At 41.6% G+C, this 17,222-nt stretch overlaps 1 protein-coding gene across 2 annotated transcripts; it reads right to left on the reverse strand.

The window, feature by feature from the left end:
- Positions 1-1,566: 1,566 nt before the first annotated feature.
- On the reverse strand, positions 1,567-16,380 carry SENP5 (SUMO specific peptidase 5). Of its 2 annotated transcripts, none has more exons than XM_072867205.1 (9): positions 15,294-16,380; positions 11,760-11,865; positions 11,463-11,610; positions 10,776-10,823; positions 8,795-8,872; positions 6,004-6,141; positions 4,224-4,307; positions 2,778-2,828; positions 1,567-2,704 (listed from the first exon to the last, which is right to left on the reverse strand). In XM_072867205.1, exons 1-9 carry the CDS (start codon positions 16,237-16,239, stop codon positions 2,576-2,578), a joined length of 1,728 nt encoding a protein of 575 aa, XP_072723306.1. In that variant the 5' UTR covers positions 16,240-16,380; the 3' UTR covers positions 1,567-2,575. The 2 variants fall into 2 exon arrangements, with proteins under 2 accessions (XP_072723306.1, XP_072723307.1); XM_072867206.1 differs by having other exon boundaries at positions 1,568-2,686.
- Positions 16,381-17,222: the final 842 nt, after the last annotated feature.

Below are 17,222 nucleotides of genomic sequence, written 5' to 3' on the forward strand. Positions count from 1 at the left end.
ACTGGTAAAGGGATCACAATTAAAGACTCACCCCAGCCTCTCATATAGAGGAATATGGATTCCTATCAACCAGTAGTAGGCACCAAGTTTCAGGAAAGGACTACCTGTGGTCCAGTGCACCAACACATTCCCATGCAATGAAAAATATCCATCAACGAGACAGCTTCCACAGAAAATAAGGGTCTTCCTTGGAGGCACGGAGTGTCCCAGGCTGGTACACTGTCACAGCACACCTTTCAAGCTTCCTTACCAAATAGCTTAAGTTCTGAAAATAAAGGCAGCTTGCTTATGTGGTTCCCTTTCTGTATTTCACTCCCTTTCTGCAGGGAGTCTTGCTTGAGGACATAGCTTCACTTGCATGCATCCAAAGTGGGCACTGCTTTCATGTCTCCTCCTGGCCACCCAATTCTCCCTCTTCATTCATGCTGATATACGTGTCCAGTGACAAGTTAGACTGAGGTGAGAACCCCTTTGTCCTCTGGGTTAAGAGCAGCCTTTTGGCTGGGTTAGTTTTAACCTGGATCAGTTCAGCTGGTCCCACCACATGGCAGCATTAAGTATTTGTACCATTCATGTGATAGCAGTGCAGGGAGAAGACAAGAATGGCAGCTCTGCCTTACATGTTCTACCCTAACACATGATAAACTACATCCCAAGTTTCAATTTTCATGGAAGTCACCCTCCACTGCTCGCAATCACTCACCCCAGGAAGGTGCTGCTGTTTGTATCAGTAACACTTCAGGGAAACACCATGTGCTGGAAACCACGTGCTGTGGGATGCTCTGGCACCATACAATGGGCAAATGCATGCTTAGCCAGTCTGGGTGTTAAGGTTGTTTCCGATTCAGTAAGTTTCTTGTTTAAATTATGTAACCAAGTGCTTAAGGCCTTCCTTATCTTGCTAAATTAAGCCAGTCCTTGCCAGCTGCCACAAGGGGAAGTGGGAACACACAAGGATACTGCAGCACCTCCTTCTCTAGCACAACACAGCATGCACACGCTTCCATCTCCCAGCCTGACTGCGCTTGGCACTCCCTCACTTCTTCCTGCTCCCTCCTGTAATCTAGGAGGGATTTGCACCTGGCTTAGCTCAAGTCTGAATTAATTTGCAAGACAGAGAACTCAAAGTGGTTTTCCTCCATCAGAAGTCAGGGCTATGGACAGACACAAAGTGAAGCTGTGCAACAGATGATGTTTAGCATTAAAAATAGTTTTCCTCTGGGCTCACTCCTTTATCTGGCAGAAAAACATAGCGAAGACATTTGCTGGTGTAGCCATCCCATACAACAGTCTCTTCAAACAAAACTAGCTCTCTTCAGCAAGGAGCACATCATAGTTTACAGATCAAGGCAAAAACCCCAAAAGTCTCAAGATCCACTGCTCTCACTTATCCCTGTCCAGTGCAACGACATGGCAAAGTTTAGTGCTGGACTCACAGCCTCCTGCCCCTCGGGAGCAGAATGACATAATCTTGTTGTGTTTGTACAGCACACACCCAAGCGCTATTATTCCCAACCAGACCCATCAGTGCTACCGAACGCAAACAAAACTAGGGATGTTTGAGACAATCAAACAGCAGATGCAGCAGAAATGAATTAATTTATATTTGAACAAAGGCAAAAGCCAATGGGAGGTTAAACATGACAAGCTTGAAGGGAGTTCATTTGAAGACAGAGCTGAAGGGAGAGATGCCGAAATGGTACATTTCACTGCATACTGTGGAACTGAAACAAAGCCATCTGAGATTTAAACAGTTACAGCCAAGGAGTTTATCTTGGTATCTAAGCTGTGACTCTTCAGGGCCAGCTTTATAATTCTCCTTAATACACACATCATGGAGACTTCTGCAGCATATAGGAACATACCATCAATCTGACTGACTGAACACCTTTGTACTTTTTATTATACAGACAAGTGCTGAAGCTTTATTTGTGCAAAGGCTGCTTTTTATCTATAGGGACAGGCTGATAATGACAGCTGGATAAATGTTAACAGAACAAACTTTATTAGCAACTTGAACTATTTAAAAAAGGGGTCTCCACAAATTAAATCTGTAGATGAGTTTAGCCACCCTAAAAAGTGGTAATTCAGTATTATACAGCCACAACAGGGACAATGGAACTATCAAATAGGTTCTAGCTGTTCTTTTTATGGCATTGATTTTTTTTTTTTTGATACATTCAAAGCATTATTGCATCAGAAAACATATCATGCATCTTTATGTTTCCAGACAAAATCACCTGTATTTGTCATTTCTAGCTACATCTCAAAGGTGCACCAAATCTACAGTTTTATGGTTTTAGTTGCATGCTTTGCCTATATGCATGCTGAGATAATAAATATTAAATACAGGAAAGAACATAAGAGAACCAAACTGACATAAGGAATATTTTACGGCAGCTCTGTTATGTTCTGCCAGTTAAAGAGCTTGTCAAAAAAATTGAGGTAACAACAGTGGCCACACCACTCAGCTGAGAATCGCTCAAAATTCACGGAAGTTTTCAGAAATTCAAGTACACAAACACCAGCTGCAACTTGTCAGAAATGCCAGAGAAATTAGGTTGGCTGCATTTTATTAGTCTATTAACTGGCGTTCACACAGCTCCTTGTAAATCCTTTTTCTCACTCGAGGCATATCTTCCTGGGAGAACTGAAAAGGCTGGTCTAAGGCGAGGCACTTGCAGTACTGAGGAAAAGGAAAAGGCTTGATTGAAAAAAAAGGACATTTACTATATGAACAATACAGGCCACTGATTTTTAAAAAGCAGTACTCTTACCTGGAGCACAAAAACCCCACAGTCACTGTCATTTTTCTGTTGTGGAATGCACTAAAAGGAAAAGAAACAAGAATAGACATGTTAGATCTTTACTTATCCTTTTATTCTCTAAGTCCTGCTTAAAGTCCAAAAGGAGATTTGGCAAAACAATCAGGTATCTCGTTCTCGGAGCTAGCTGTTCTGCAGCACTAGAAACTGGAGTTGTAATTACTTATTCTGATCCCAACTTCTGCAAGGTGACACTCAACACCTTGTTAGAATAACACCTAACATTTAGAAAAATATATAGTGTAGGACAGAAAACAAATTATGAATCTTTCTTTCGAGTTTATTTTCTTTTAGTGACCTACACAGAACAGCTTCCCAATTAGTTTAAATAAATGTTTGTACAGCATTATCGGCTTTACACAGGACCAAACTGTATCAGCAAAGTCACACAGGCCTAGAGGAAGCTTACTCTCAGCATCCATGCTACCAGCAGTGGCTTTCCTCCCCCAGCCACACCAAAGGGTCTCAAAGAACATGAAGAGTGGTCCATCGTCGGACAACAGCACTGAGCAAGGCAGTCTCAAATGATAACTTTCAACCTTCATTATTTCTTCAAACATGCTTGATTTTGATATGTGTAGCTAAAAAGTCCCACTCACTAGTGCTGCTGTGTCTCTGACACTTGAAGAGGAAAAGTAATTATTTTTCCTCAACTCCCAGATCTTCTGCCTCACAGAATGCAGGAGGACAAACTCTGACTGCACAGGGTGTGCGTGAGTGCAGAGAGGAATCATTTCATCATTGTATCAGCATCTAAAAATAAACCTGTGCGAGGAGGGAGCTGTTGGGATTATGTCTAGTGTGCAATGACCCGTTTTATATGTTTGGAGCCATTATGGGATGGCTACGCAAATCACATATTTCCTCATTTACACTACACACAAGTTATTCCCTTTTATTGTTGCCAGACTTTGTTTACTTGTGATCAAATGCAATGTGCCACAAACAGCCCTGGAGACCAAAGCCCTCTATCCATAGCAAACATAAAATATAGGCAGTAGCAGCATTAGCCTGTTCCCTCCCTCACCAAACCCCATCCATTTGGCATAGTTCAGAACAGTCCTTTCGGCAGAAGTCAGGAAGCTGAGTCTCCAGCTCATTCAGTCCTTGACCTTGTGCCAACATGGGCACCAGATACAGGGTTTGCTGCACGGATATTTAATTGTCCAGAGATTAGGCTCAGATCATCAAGTCACTTGCAGAAAGTGTTAAAGACCTGGTGGGAGCTGAATGAGCGACAGAGCTCTAATTCCCATGTGTAACCACGTGTCGCTCCTACCACTCTCCACGTGGTCAGCATAAAAAAATTTACTACTTGTACAAATATATGGGTTTAGAAGCAGCCTCCTAAAATCTCCCAGAAAGTCAGACTCCAGAGCTCAAAGTGCTGCCATTTACCTTTGTCACAGCAGTCTGCCAACCCTGAAGAAACTCGGGGCGATTCTTCTCTTTTGCTTCAGTCAGCAAATACTTTCGAATGTTCTTTAAAAAGGAAAGGAAAAAAAGCAACAATATAATTCACCAGCTAAAGAACAGGAGAGACACATTGACATCTTTGCTGGTATCCTTCTGACAATGAGGACAAATTTCAGGTAAGCATTAAGCATTAGGAGCTGAGCTCAGATCTAGAGGTAAAGAGATGAACTGTGGTGGGTACTGTGCCTTCTACCATCAAGGCTCATCTTGGTCTATCAAGGGGAGCTTTAACACCCCTCAGCCCCACTGTACACTGGTATATTTAATACTAGACTAGCTGTGGCACTCGGGCACACAGTCAGAGTGCTCTCAGACATGCAGAGACACACGGTGCAGTCTGGCATGTGTTCTCTCCTGGCTTACTTGGCTGACACTAAGGCCCTTACATTCAATACGATAGCATTTTCCTACCTGAATCTCAATACAAAATGCTTTGAGTTCTGCAGCTAATCAACAAAGCTCCAGGGAGAGTTTTAGTGACATTCAGGGAAAAATAGCCTGACACAAGCGAAGAGAAGGAAGCAAGATAAATGAGCCTGTGGTCTTGGGTTAAGCAAATCCTTCTACTTCTCTGTAAACTGGCTGGTGGTTTATAGCATAATTTAAACACACTCCAGCACACTAACATTCACCTCAGTGGGTTTTAGGATCACAGTGTAGTTTTGGGTATTGGCCCCCCTTCCCCTAGAAAGGGCAGGAATAAAAGCCTCTCATGTTTGTGAGACATTTAAGTGCAAATGCCTTGCCTGGAGCAGGATGGGAAAGGCCACATTGCAAGACTGCACGAAAGAGTGCAGGGCTGCTGAGAGGGACCCCTGGTTTATGCTGTGGGTTCAGAAGCTGGAGAGCATGAGGTCTCTCGCTCCCAGAACAAACATTAGCTTCATCCTCAGCAAATGCTAGCAGGAAACTAGTATCTTCATTCAGAAGTCCTAGCTGGGAACTCTCCTGGGTACAGTAATTACTACTTTTCCGTAAGCCAACAACTACACACAGTTAAAAGTAGAGGGCTTGCTGCATCAAGCAAGCAATTAAGTTGACAAAATTAGCTTTTGTAAGAGGGTCATTACAATTTGCTAGTCCCAGCAAAAATTTTCTGGCTGCTTTTTACCAGGAAGACTGATAATTTAACTCCAGCGTTCAGGTTGCAGCTTCGAAAGGTTGCTGGGTTATAATCAGAGGTATGCACTCCGTACCAATGCAGACAGAGGACAAAGGCAACACGCTGTTAATAGCACAGTAACACGTAAACCCCACTGGGCAGCACTACAGCGTCTTCAGTCCTGTACTCTCACCCAGGCAACCTCCCCCAAAAAGGACCACAATTTATCTTTTCCTAAACACAAGTCCCTTAGCAGTTGAAAGAACTGCCTTTACTCTCCTTCTGGCTAGTCTGCTTCCCTATGGCACTTGGCTTTGAGCCCCTGCTTTTTGTGGGAGCGACAAGCCAGAGCCACAAAAGGTGTGCCGATTACACGGTCAGGCTAATTAGGCAATAGGCAATCTGACCTCAGCTCCCAGCTCTGGTGTGACCCTGGAGGTCTGTGCTTCAGACTCCTCAGCAGGACAAGCTGATTCTCATTTCACACACGGCAGGACAACAGACACACTGCATTTAAAGTTTAAGGCTGAACAGAAAAAGGAGGGGGCGTGGTTTGGTCAAGAAAACAGTTCAAACTTTGCAGACACAGCTGTCACTCACCTCTACACAAAACTTAAAATGAATGCCTTGGGAATCATAAAATGAAATAATTTGATTGGGGATGTTCACAGTAATGAGGGACCAGTGGACTTCCAGGTGAATAGGAATTAACAAGAGAGTCTTTTTGAACAAGTCCACCTGGCAAGAAGAACAATATACATTAGAGACAATTCCACAGGCACAACACACCAAAGCAAGATATTAGTTTTATCTAAGTCTCCTCTCCGCCACCCCATAACTGAAGTCTTCTTTTACCCCCTCCACTCTTTCAGCACATTCCTCACATTTATCTCATACACAACTTACTAGCAGGCACAAAAATACAGTTACAGCCCAGAAAGTGGCTAAGGATCATTGTACAGTACCAGAGTTAGTCACCACTGTATTTGTGGCAAAAGCCTGCTCATGTTGCACTTCAACATCTGCGTCAAAGTGGGATTTCTTAAGTAATGATGGTAATACAGTCGAGCCTCAATTTGGGTTAGCTATGTATCTTCAGTCATGACACTCCTGCAGTATGAACACCACTGATTTCTGTCAGAGCTGCATGATGGCTAGGTGACAGATGAAGCACTTGTGATTACAAACACCCCACAAAACCAGCAAGCTGGTGCAGCTTGACTCCCTCTGCCGTAAGACAGGCTCTGCGACTTGGCAGAGGAGGACAGAGGAGGAGTGCACGATGCTTTGGTGAGCAGAGGAAAGGAGGGGGTGAAGACGGAGCAGATTAATCCTTTCTTGAACTTAACTTTGTAGCAGATGTACTGTGGTCACAGGCAAGCAAACAAGAGAGAAGGTCTTAAAGTACAGAACAAGTAGATCAGATACAACACCCCCAGTGCCTGTGTGGCAGATGAGCCCTTATGCTTTCGGAAAGGTCTTTCATAATCTTCCTTCTCCCAGCTCCTCTTGAAATGGTTGTCTAATTGCTGGGTTTTTGGTGGTACAGTCCAGAAAATAAGCAAGAATTGAATACTGAACTAAATGAACTCATCCTGTGGGAAGATTTCTATGCTGCCTTTTTTTTTTTTTAAGCACTGTGCAATTTGAACAGTACATAATTGCTGCACTACTGGTAAAGGCACGTCGTTTGCAGGAAAGAAAAGTGTATTTTTTGAGTAACAGTGGGAAGCTGAAGGCACAAAAAGGTCTGAGCATTCACAGCAGTTATCAGCTGAGCCTTGCTCACAACAGTGCTTTGATTGTCACAAGCATCGACAATCCCTGCTCCCACCTGCAGAAACTGCTTTCTGACCAGATTACAGCACACTTGCTACACAACGATCCATCATTCTTGGAGAGAAGCAAAGAGATGTCAGCCAGCAGCAAGCTGAGCCCACAAAGAAAAACTGGAATAAGATAAATGAACTACACCTTCTGTGATGTCCAGCAACAGCAGAGCCATGCTAAACTCAAGGGTCCTCATGTGACCCTAGCTGTGGGATTGCTGCAGGCCTGCAAACCTATAGCAGAAGAGTGGAAAGAGGCAGCCAAAAGCTGGAAGGGTCTTTAGTTAAGATCTGATGTACAGAAAGAACGGTGGCAACCTAGATTTTTTTTCACCGAGACAATGCAGGGTCAGCTAGTTGACGTGACAGCGGATCAGAGCAGGAATGCCAGTGTGATCAGTGGCCAGAAGGGACAGACATGAACAGGAGCTTTGAAACCACTTCTGTGTCTAACTGCAGAGCATGTCCTTCTAGGCTCTGGCCTCCTGTATCCCAGGAGAGCACATTTATAAAACCTGGTGTGTTTAAAAAGCAGAAACAAATTCCCCTCAACTGAATATTGCAGGATGAAGCAGTCTACTGAATCCTTCCAACAGAAACTGCTTAGTTCTCATCCTTGCTTTAGAGATTCTTCAGGAATTTAAGTGTAAATGTCTAAACAACTGTCCTGCTCTCATCTGGTCCCTCCTCAGCAGCAACATGAATACAGGTTCTGCTTTCAGAATCTACCTTCACTTTTGGGTTTTTGCAAAACTTTGGTTGCTGGAGAAAAAGAACATTTAAAAAAAAAAATCTGTGAATATTAGGCACCAATATTCAGTCTCTCTTTAAAGAGATTTTAATAAATTATACGAATAGATTTTATATTTGGATAATGAGTTCATCTCTAGCATTTCACAGATGTGTGCTATTTAAGTGCTTCGGCAGAAAGATCATACATTCAAACATGGTCCTTGATTAGTCTTGCCTCATCTCCCATATTAGAAAGGACAAATGTTCACAGGGAAAAAAAAAAAAAAAAAAAAAAAGAGAGCACTGGTCTTTGTATTAGCTGCCTCAGAAAATACCACAACCTGTGATCTGGTATGGGTTCTGGAAAGCAAGGTGAATTCTGTTCTTGTCATGTGAACAAGAGTTTGGCTTATTAACTATGGGTCTCTAATCTCTGCTTTCTAATACCTGTACATGTTACTCAAGAGTAACAATGATTTTATCAAACAATCCCAGTTTGAAATAAAAGGAAGAAGCAGAATTAAGCTCTCCTGTAGATTAGTGTACCTGGCACTGTCAGGAGCAGTAAGAGACATTTCTTGCAGCTAAATTAACAGCTTCCATGAACATACACAAAAGAGATAACCTACCACCAATGATGAAGCCATTCAAAGTACATTTTCACAACATAACCGTACTAACTTGAATAGTGCTGCCCTACTATTTTTATTAACCTCTCCCCACTTTGTATAGCTCCTTTGCAGGTAACACATTGTAACCCAGTTTCAAGTTAGCAATTCAACCCAGCCCGAAAAAAAACAGAGCACTGATGACACACAGTTAAAGGATACCTTTTTAGTCCATCGTTTTACCCCATTATATCCTTTGGTTACGAGCTGTCTATGAAAAAAGCTGTTAAAGAAATGAACCTAAAAAAGAGAGAGAGGAGGAATGAGCACAGAAATCTTCATGCACAGTCATTCCCCTTCCCCCAGGATAATTTATACAAAACAACTTGTAATGAGGCAATATTTAATGCAGGTTTAGAAATAGAACCCCAGTAGGGACAAACAGAGGCTTTGCCAAGCCTAAACTATTGCCGTTCTTCAGCTAGCAAATAAAGCAAGCCTTATTTCCCTACAATATATGATGTGAGCCACTGCAGCATTTATATTTACACTTTTGTATCTCCAGGCATATCATGTTTAATTTTTTGTTGCGGGTGGACTTAGGAGAAAAACACCAGGACAAGGAGTTACAGTTTTTGTTGTTTTTTACAGGGATTAAGGAAGAGAACACTGGACTGGCAAAGTGGGGGTGGTGGAGAAGGGAGTAAATTCAAGTTTTAGTTGCTGGAAGCTGAGACTCAAAAAAAAAAAAGTTATGAGACTTAATCCAACAACATGGTCATTTGTATTCAACTACTATGACCAGCTCCAGACAAAACCAATATTCTTTTATTTAAAAGCATTTTTAAGTCATACTACAACCATTTTGTAACTAAAACCCTATATTTATGGCAAAAAATGTAGGCTTATGTTAAAAAAAAAAATTACTTAGCTGCAGGTTAATACTATTATTCCCTGTGCTTAGCTTCTTGCAATTACAGGAACAGATTAATACAAATGGAAATCTGCAACATCTGTTTTTAATAATCCTGCTAGTGTAGAGGTGGTAGAAGGCTTGAGTTATTACTTGAAAAAAAAGTTAGAAAATTCAGCATCTGAAAACACAGTCTAAGACCCATTAGCTATGCCAACAGACTTCAAAACCACATTCTGAGGTACCAGCACAAAATCTCCCATGAGGATTTCAATTATACACTATGAAGAAAAAGCAGACACAAGCAAACAGATACAATCTCCAATACCACAACCCTAGCACACACTCAGGAAGTACAGAGAATACTAATGAAGAATCACCATCACCACCAATCAAAGCAACAACGCTCTTTCTTCTGAGCTTTAGGAGTTCTGCAAAGCTCATCTAAAAATGGCTTTGTTTGGGTCTTCCTTTGTGGTCTCACCTGAAAATTGTTCAGCTCTACTAGTAAACAGATGGCTTTTTATAATTGCCACTGCTGCAAATGTAGTCACAGAAGGGGGCTGGGGAGGGTGGTGTGTGTGTTTTCTTGATTTTTTTTTTTCCCTTTCTTTTTTTCAACTGCCACCAACAGTTAGACACTACAGTTGAAAAGCAGTAAGCATTCTGTTGAGGATGCACAAACCAAAGAGTCTTGCAGAGTCAATACTGCCAAGAAACCCAGCAGCTCTGCATCAATTCACATTCACCAGGCAGGCATCTGACACAGTTTGAGCTGTTACGGCCCCCACAGCTGCGAGGTGGGCGGGTGGGTGAGTGCAAGCAGCACATGTGCATGGTTCAGATGCTACCATTCATGGTTTGTCATCTCAGCAGAAATCCATCATCATTAGAAATTTCAGCTGAAACACCAGACTGGTGAGCAAGGGCATGGATAAAGCACTTTAGAAGCAGATAAGCTGGAGACAGAAACCTCTAGGGGGGAAAGGAGTGGGATGGGCGAAAGCAGGGCACCTGTGTTCTACAGGTACACCAGTAACATCAGGTCACCACAGAGACCACCTGCACAGCTAATCCAATAAGTTCCTGAAACAAGAGCAACAGCACTGAAAACTGTATTTTAGCACAGGAAAGGAAGAAAATTTGAGCAGCAGATAGCAACAAATTATAACAGAACCACTCAGATCATCATTGAGCTACATGTCAATTCTGTATCTGAAATATTCAATGTTTCACCCTTCCCTCTCAATGTCTCATTAGGTACATTTGCGTAATAACAAAAACCCTCACCTTTTCAGGGACTGCATCCATTATGAGTTCACCATACATGTTAATTATCTGTAAGAGTTAGTAAATATTTGAATATGTACAGAATAATTTTGTAAAACTCAAATTCACAAGTTCCCATAAAACGTAGGACCCTTCACACTTGAAACAGCAATAAGGAGGTAAGCAATTATAGTAACATTTTGCTGTAGTCTGAAGGACAAGCACTCTGGAACTAATAGCGGTCGGCCCGGAGAGAGACTGTAACTGGCTGCTTGAAGTCTGCCTCAATCTGAAACGCAGTTTAATTCAATTTAAGTCTACCGGTGCATGCCCTGGGCACTGCAGCTTTCTTGGTTTTTTGGCTGTGGGCCACAGTCTGCTGCTTCACTCTGCTGTTCTTGTAATCTGCTCAAGCTTGGGGATGGGCGGAGATGCTAAAACCTATATGGGTAGCCACTATTTTCTCAAAATAGTGCAGCATTATTTCTTCAAAAGGAAACAGTTCAGTTGTGACACCTCCCGCCTTCCAGACTTGTAACCACTATTATTGCACCTGCCATTGTAAAAGCTGCTCAACATTTCTTTTACTTCTCAAGTGTAAAGTAAGGATAGACCACCTATAACACAGCAGAAGGTGAACAACTGATATCCTAATATAAATGGGCTAAAAAGGGGTAAGGAAGCACATAAACACCAAGCATCTCTGACCTGGTCATTCAGCCAGTTCTGGCCTTCCAGTGTAGCTAAATCATCCATATCTAGCATGTGCTTATTATAGAAGACCCGGAAATTGCAAGTGGAGGGTTTTGGATGTTTTTCCCGATACTTCATGATTTCCCTGGTGATAAAAGGTTTTCTAAAACAGGATTGAAAAGGTAGAAAAAAAAATAAGTCAAGTTCATATCAAATGGACTTCTGTTCTGTTAGGTGTTAGACGTGGAGCGTGCAGTAGCAATGCAAGCAATTTGTCCTTTACAAAGTCTAGAATTTGATACTGCTACACACCTATGGGAGAAATCTTCATTAAAGACTTCTTTTAATCTTCCCATGACATCTTTTTCACAGAGTGGAACTAAACTGCCATATTTCTTCATAACTTCATCTAGGAATCCTTTAAATATACCAGAAAAATGAAAGTGCAAACATGTAAAAAACCCTCAGAGTTCACTAGTCCAATAAAACAGTCATTTCTTCCAAGTACGAGCAGCAATCATTCTGCACCTAACCAACACACAGCACCACACATGGCAAGATATATATTTAAGAAAACTGAGCTCAAATTTGCAACATTAAATAAAAGCAGGGGAAGGAGGACAAAAATAAAAAAGCAGGAATCTGATCACTCAGCTTTACAGGGAAAGATCAGACCCCATTCTTCCCATATACACATATATCTACATCAAACTAATTATACCAGTGCTACGAGGAGAATCCATCCCACTGCTTATTTCAGTTGGCATCTTAAATAATTTTACTGCAACATGAAAAGCCATCAGTTTCTGCAACAGTTTTCACTGAAAACCCAGTATCTTGTCCTTACGGTATGCAGAATTACTCTCCTGAAATGTAAGCAGCCCTGCTTGGCAGAGTGTTTGCAGTCTGTTCAGCTCCTCTGCTGCCACCATAGCAAACAGAAGAGACACCAGACAGACTCTCAGCAAGTTTAACTCATTTACGCTAGTATCCTAGGGATGGCATTTAAGGTGCCACAGACAGCCATGTCAGCCTGCCATTGCCTGGGCAACCATAACACCAGAAACAAAAGATATTAACTAGGAAATAATGAAGAGATGAATGCTGGAGGAATTAAAAAACCTAGGAAATAGATTTTTTTTTTTTTTCCTCAGACACAAGACTGGAACAGTGGAGACATAAATCACACTCAAGCATCAAAAACCACTTTGAGAATGAAAGAGAATGGAAAACAGGATTTCAACACTTGCTAATGAATAAGAGAAAAAAGACCATGTTGTCCAGCTTTCTGAAAATGAGTTTTCAAATGCAGCAGAAAACACGTGTTCTGTGTACAGAAAGCTGGATCTGAGATCAGAGTCCAGGGAAATTGAACTAACCCAAACTTCAGGACTCTTCTCAGGCCTGGGTGTGATGGCAGACAGTATCACTGGACAGTGCAGTGTATGTTTAGCTCTCTGTTTACTAAGGCTTTAATAATATTTCCTGGAAACTTTCAAAGATCAGGATGGGAAGAAGCAAGATGAGAGATACATCTGACAGAAAAAAGTGCCAGAAGAACAGCAGTAAGAAAATAATAAAAAAAGGAGAGAGACCAAGAACAAAACACAAAGAGACGAGAAAAGCAGTGAAGATACAGCAAGAAGTACACCTGGATGTGCGACAGAAGGGAGGGGGGATTGAAAAGCAAGATCAAGCAACAAGGAAGAATTCTTCACAGAAGGATATCCTTCCTCGCAACTCTGCCACACACTTGCCTAACAACTTTTATCCCTTACATCTTAGTAGACTGTGACAGGGAGGATATTTCTCACTCTGGCTAGAAGTCTAGATAGAAGATGTATGGGGATGTAAGTGTACCTTATTGTCTTTTAATATATGAAATTTTTAAATACTTTTTATTCATACACGCAGAGGAAGGATTGTTCTTGTAGTTACAACTAACACTAGCAGAGCTCCAAGAGACCTCTAGCTAGACTGACCTCACTTGGGCTGGTGTAACTGCATAACTCAAGGAGGAAAATACAAAGTTCAGACCTGGTGCAAGATCAGACACCCATCACAAACAGGATCTACCATGGAGCTCTGTTTGACACCTAATAGCACATCAGAACGCACTAACTATTGCAGCCCATCAACATCCGAGTTCAGCTGCTGCAGAGAAACTCAAAACCCGAGAGTATCCATAACACTTACATCTCCTTCATGCATCTACCCTAGCAACTCTTGCCAGGTTAGCAGTATCTTTTAGGGTGCAGTTAATTACTAACAACAGTCCTAAACAGACAAGAACTTATGTACATAGTTATACCAAAATTAAAATTCTTTTTTACAGCTTCTCAGCTGAGAAAACTCAGAAGTGCTATACTGTCAGTACGAGTGTGTTTGTAGTGTAGACTTGGCTTCAATCCTCAAAGAGAAACCCTCAACTCTGAAGAAAATGGAAACTGGTCTCGCCTACTTTCATTCAGAAGCTAGGTAAGAATTCCCTTAAAATTGTCAAGCATGGGAAAATTTAGTGAGTTTGATGTCTGTCTTTTTAATTTTATTTTTTTAAGTTATTCAGGCCTCTCATGAACAAGAACATGACTGCCTATCAGACCACAAAACTTTAATGTTTGCCACCCTGATACAATCTTGGTTCTTGACTGTTACAGAAGGATTACGTCCTTTTTCTGCTGGACAAGCTTTAAAACTCCATTGCAGAAGTGGTCTGTTCACTCTGGTACCACAGTTTCTCTCAATTTCTCAAATAGCGCCTGGTCCTTGCTGGATCACATAAAGCCAGTCATAGAGAAATACATCCCACACTAACTTGTGGATATGGAAAGCTAAATCATCTTTTGAGGTTCAATGCCTCCTTCTTCACGTTTTGCTTTAGAGAATCAATTGCAAAATTGAAGGACAAAAAGGTGGGCAGAAAAATCAGAGCATGTCAAACTTCAAACAATCCCTTTAACACCAGTTGACACCAGCTTCAGATTTATGGGAATCTATGAAGCCAATTTCTCCAAAGGAAGACTTCAGTTATCAGAACACCACTGAACTTGAACATTATATTAATGGTACTAGGTGGCACAGCGTGTTAGCTTACTGCTCCTTACTACGTGTACAGTATGCTGCTATACATAAGACACTGATTACTATTTTTACCACGTTCCTCTTTAGAGAGACTATCAAGTACTGCATGCTCAGCATTGAGTAAAAAGATCCCAAAGCCTTTTCACTGAACCTTTGCTAAGACTAGTCTTGCCTTTTTAAAAAATATTGTCTAATAAGATTCATTAAGCCTACTTCATGAAAAATCGAAGAGAAAACTAAGTGACAATGAACAATATTTGGCTATTAAAACCTGAGATTCATTAAGTGATTTAGTTTCAGTCTAAGAGAGAAAGAGAAGAGAGGATAAGGCTGGAAAGAAGTATTAGAACACTAAGGATTTTCAAAAACCAAGTTAAGAGTAATAATTGTCCACCATTTAAAAAATTGGAAGTTTTAACCCCATATCATCTTCTGAAACCACATGATAAAAGACATTTAAAATGTCTATCAACAATTTTCCACAAAGATTCCAATGAAATTACATTGTATTCTCTAAAACATAAGCAGCAGAGGCACCATTCAACTATCCCTCAAAACAGCTTGTCAGATAAGCATTGATTTGTCCTTCCTTCATGCAGCTCTCCTCTTTGCAGCCTCATTTCATTAAGTGTTATGCTAAGCACCCTGTACAATTCACAATAAGAAACCATTTTAATAAAGGAATTAATATAACATGTAAACTCCACGATACATCCAGCAGTTTTCAGGAATTCCTGGAAGCCCTAAGATATGTAAAAGGTATACCACAAAGCCACGTTGCCAACTGCTCATCAGCCACCCGGGAAGCTTTCTGACTGTTCCTTTTGCCTCCCCTCCGAGTTCCTGATTTTAGTCCTGTGCTTTCTGGTGAAGGCTCCTCAAGAGGACTTTTACAGTAAGGGTGATCTAGTAACTTCGCACTAAAAATGTCCAGGTTTAAGGAGCCCTCTACTTCCATTTGGCTAGAGCTGTCCTCATTTTGCGCCAGCTCCATGGATAAAGGTCCATTTGCAAAATTATCATTGACATCAGAATCCTGCAAGGAGGATTGCAACAGTATCATTCCATCTACACCCATAACCTCATTAGATTCTGCATCATCTTGACCTGAAACAGCAATTTCTTTTCCTGTCATGGAGACGAAAATGTCAGAGCAATGATCCTCTGCCAGAGCCCCGTTGGTCTCCACTTGGTGCAAGGTCTCTGCCTCCAGAGACGCTCTAGCACGCAGTTCTGGCGGGACAGCATCCGCACTGCCATCCTGCCCTCCGGATTCTGGCTCCTCAGCAGACAGTAACGCATCCTGCGTATGGCAGATTGCAGGTGCACATATTTCATTCTCCTCACCTAAAGATTTGGGTGTATTATTGTTCATATCTGGTAAGCTGTACCGGTTCCAAAGACGGTTACTTTTAGATTTCCAGTAGGAAAGCCAATTACACAATCCACTTTCAAAATCCTGCTGGAGCGTCTCTTGATGGTCCCTCGTAATTTTCTCCACCCACCTTGGCTTGATTTTTCTCAGTTTGCAGGTTTTGCCTCTTGCTCGAAGTTCCGGGGATTTTATAATTCTATACCGAAACCTAACCATAGAAAGTTTCTTATGCATCATAAATAAAGATCTCTTTTTTACAGTATGATGGTTAAATTTGGACCTCTTTATAGCTGTCAAGGGGCCACAAGTTCCATTCCACTCCCTTTGCAACAGCATTTCCTTTTATAGTTGTTTAAAACTATTGGGACTGTGTTGCCCTCACCATTATTGCTCTCCTCCCCGCTGTATACAAAACCACCTTTCTTTACAGGTAAGGCAGCACCATCCAGCGTACCACATGAGACATAGTGGATATTGCCAGAGATGCTATTAAGAATAGTGACAGTTTCAAATTCTTCGTTCAAGAGACCTGCACTCTGAAAGGATTCATTGTTGAGTTTTCTTACTGCTTCTCCAGACGGGCTTTTGGCTTTGCAATAGGGACAGGATCTTTTTGCTCTCAGTAGTTTTGTAAGGAAAGCTGTATTGTTCAACAGTAGGTTTTTGATAGGTTTCTGCATTTAGAGGCACATCAGGAGCCCACCTGCTTTGGAGCTCAAGTGCCTTCCTTCTGTACTGCAGTCTTCTGTACAGTTTGTTATGATTTAAGCTCACAATTAGCTGAGCACTCTGTCTTTTCTTCTTAGCTAGGAAAAATTGCTTTTGGAAGCAGTATTTCCCAAGCTCCCCAAATCCAGTGGTCCATCTTCTAGACTGGGCCAGCAACTGACTTCTTTTCCAAAGCAAATGTCTTCTATGGTTTTTCATTTTTCTGCTGCATTATGATCTTGAAAAACAGCTGAAAGAATAAAGGAAATGAATTCAGAGTTATCTGGACTGTAACTTAATAGCAAAACACTAACGCACACTCCTCAGGCAAAATGCCTATCCAAAATTCCACCCGTCCTCCAAACACAATCCCACGTTCCCTAGGACATTCTCACTTCCACTAAAAGGAAAAAGAAGCAATAGTTGCAATGGCTGGGTGCGTAAACAGACTCTTCTCATTTACCTTCCCTTGAGGTAAAGCAATAAACAGGTAATCCTCACCCAGCCCACGCTCCCTATATGTAATTTCTGGCTCTCTAGCCCGAGGTTAAATCTCTCTCAATACCCATGTTGTAGAGCAAGCACGGTTAACTAGCTTGCCTCAAAAGGCT

The sequence above is a fragment of the Ciconia boyciana genome, chromosome 7 (assembly GCF_034638445.1).
Source record: "Ciconia boyciana chromosome 7, ASM3463844v1, whole genome shotgun sequence".
Lineage (NCBI taxonomy): Eukaryota > Metazoa > Chordata > Aves > Ciconiiformes > Ciconiidae > Ciconia > Ciconia boyciana.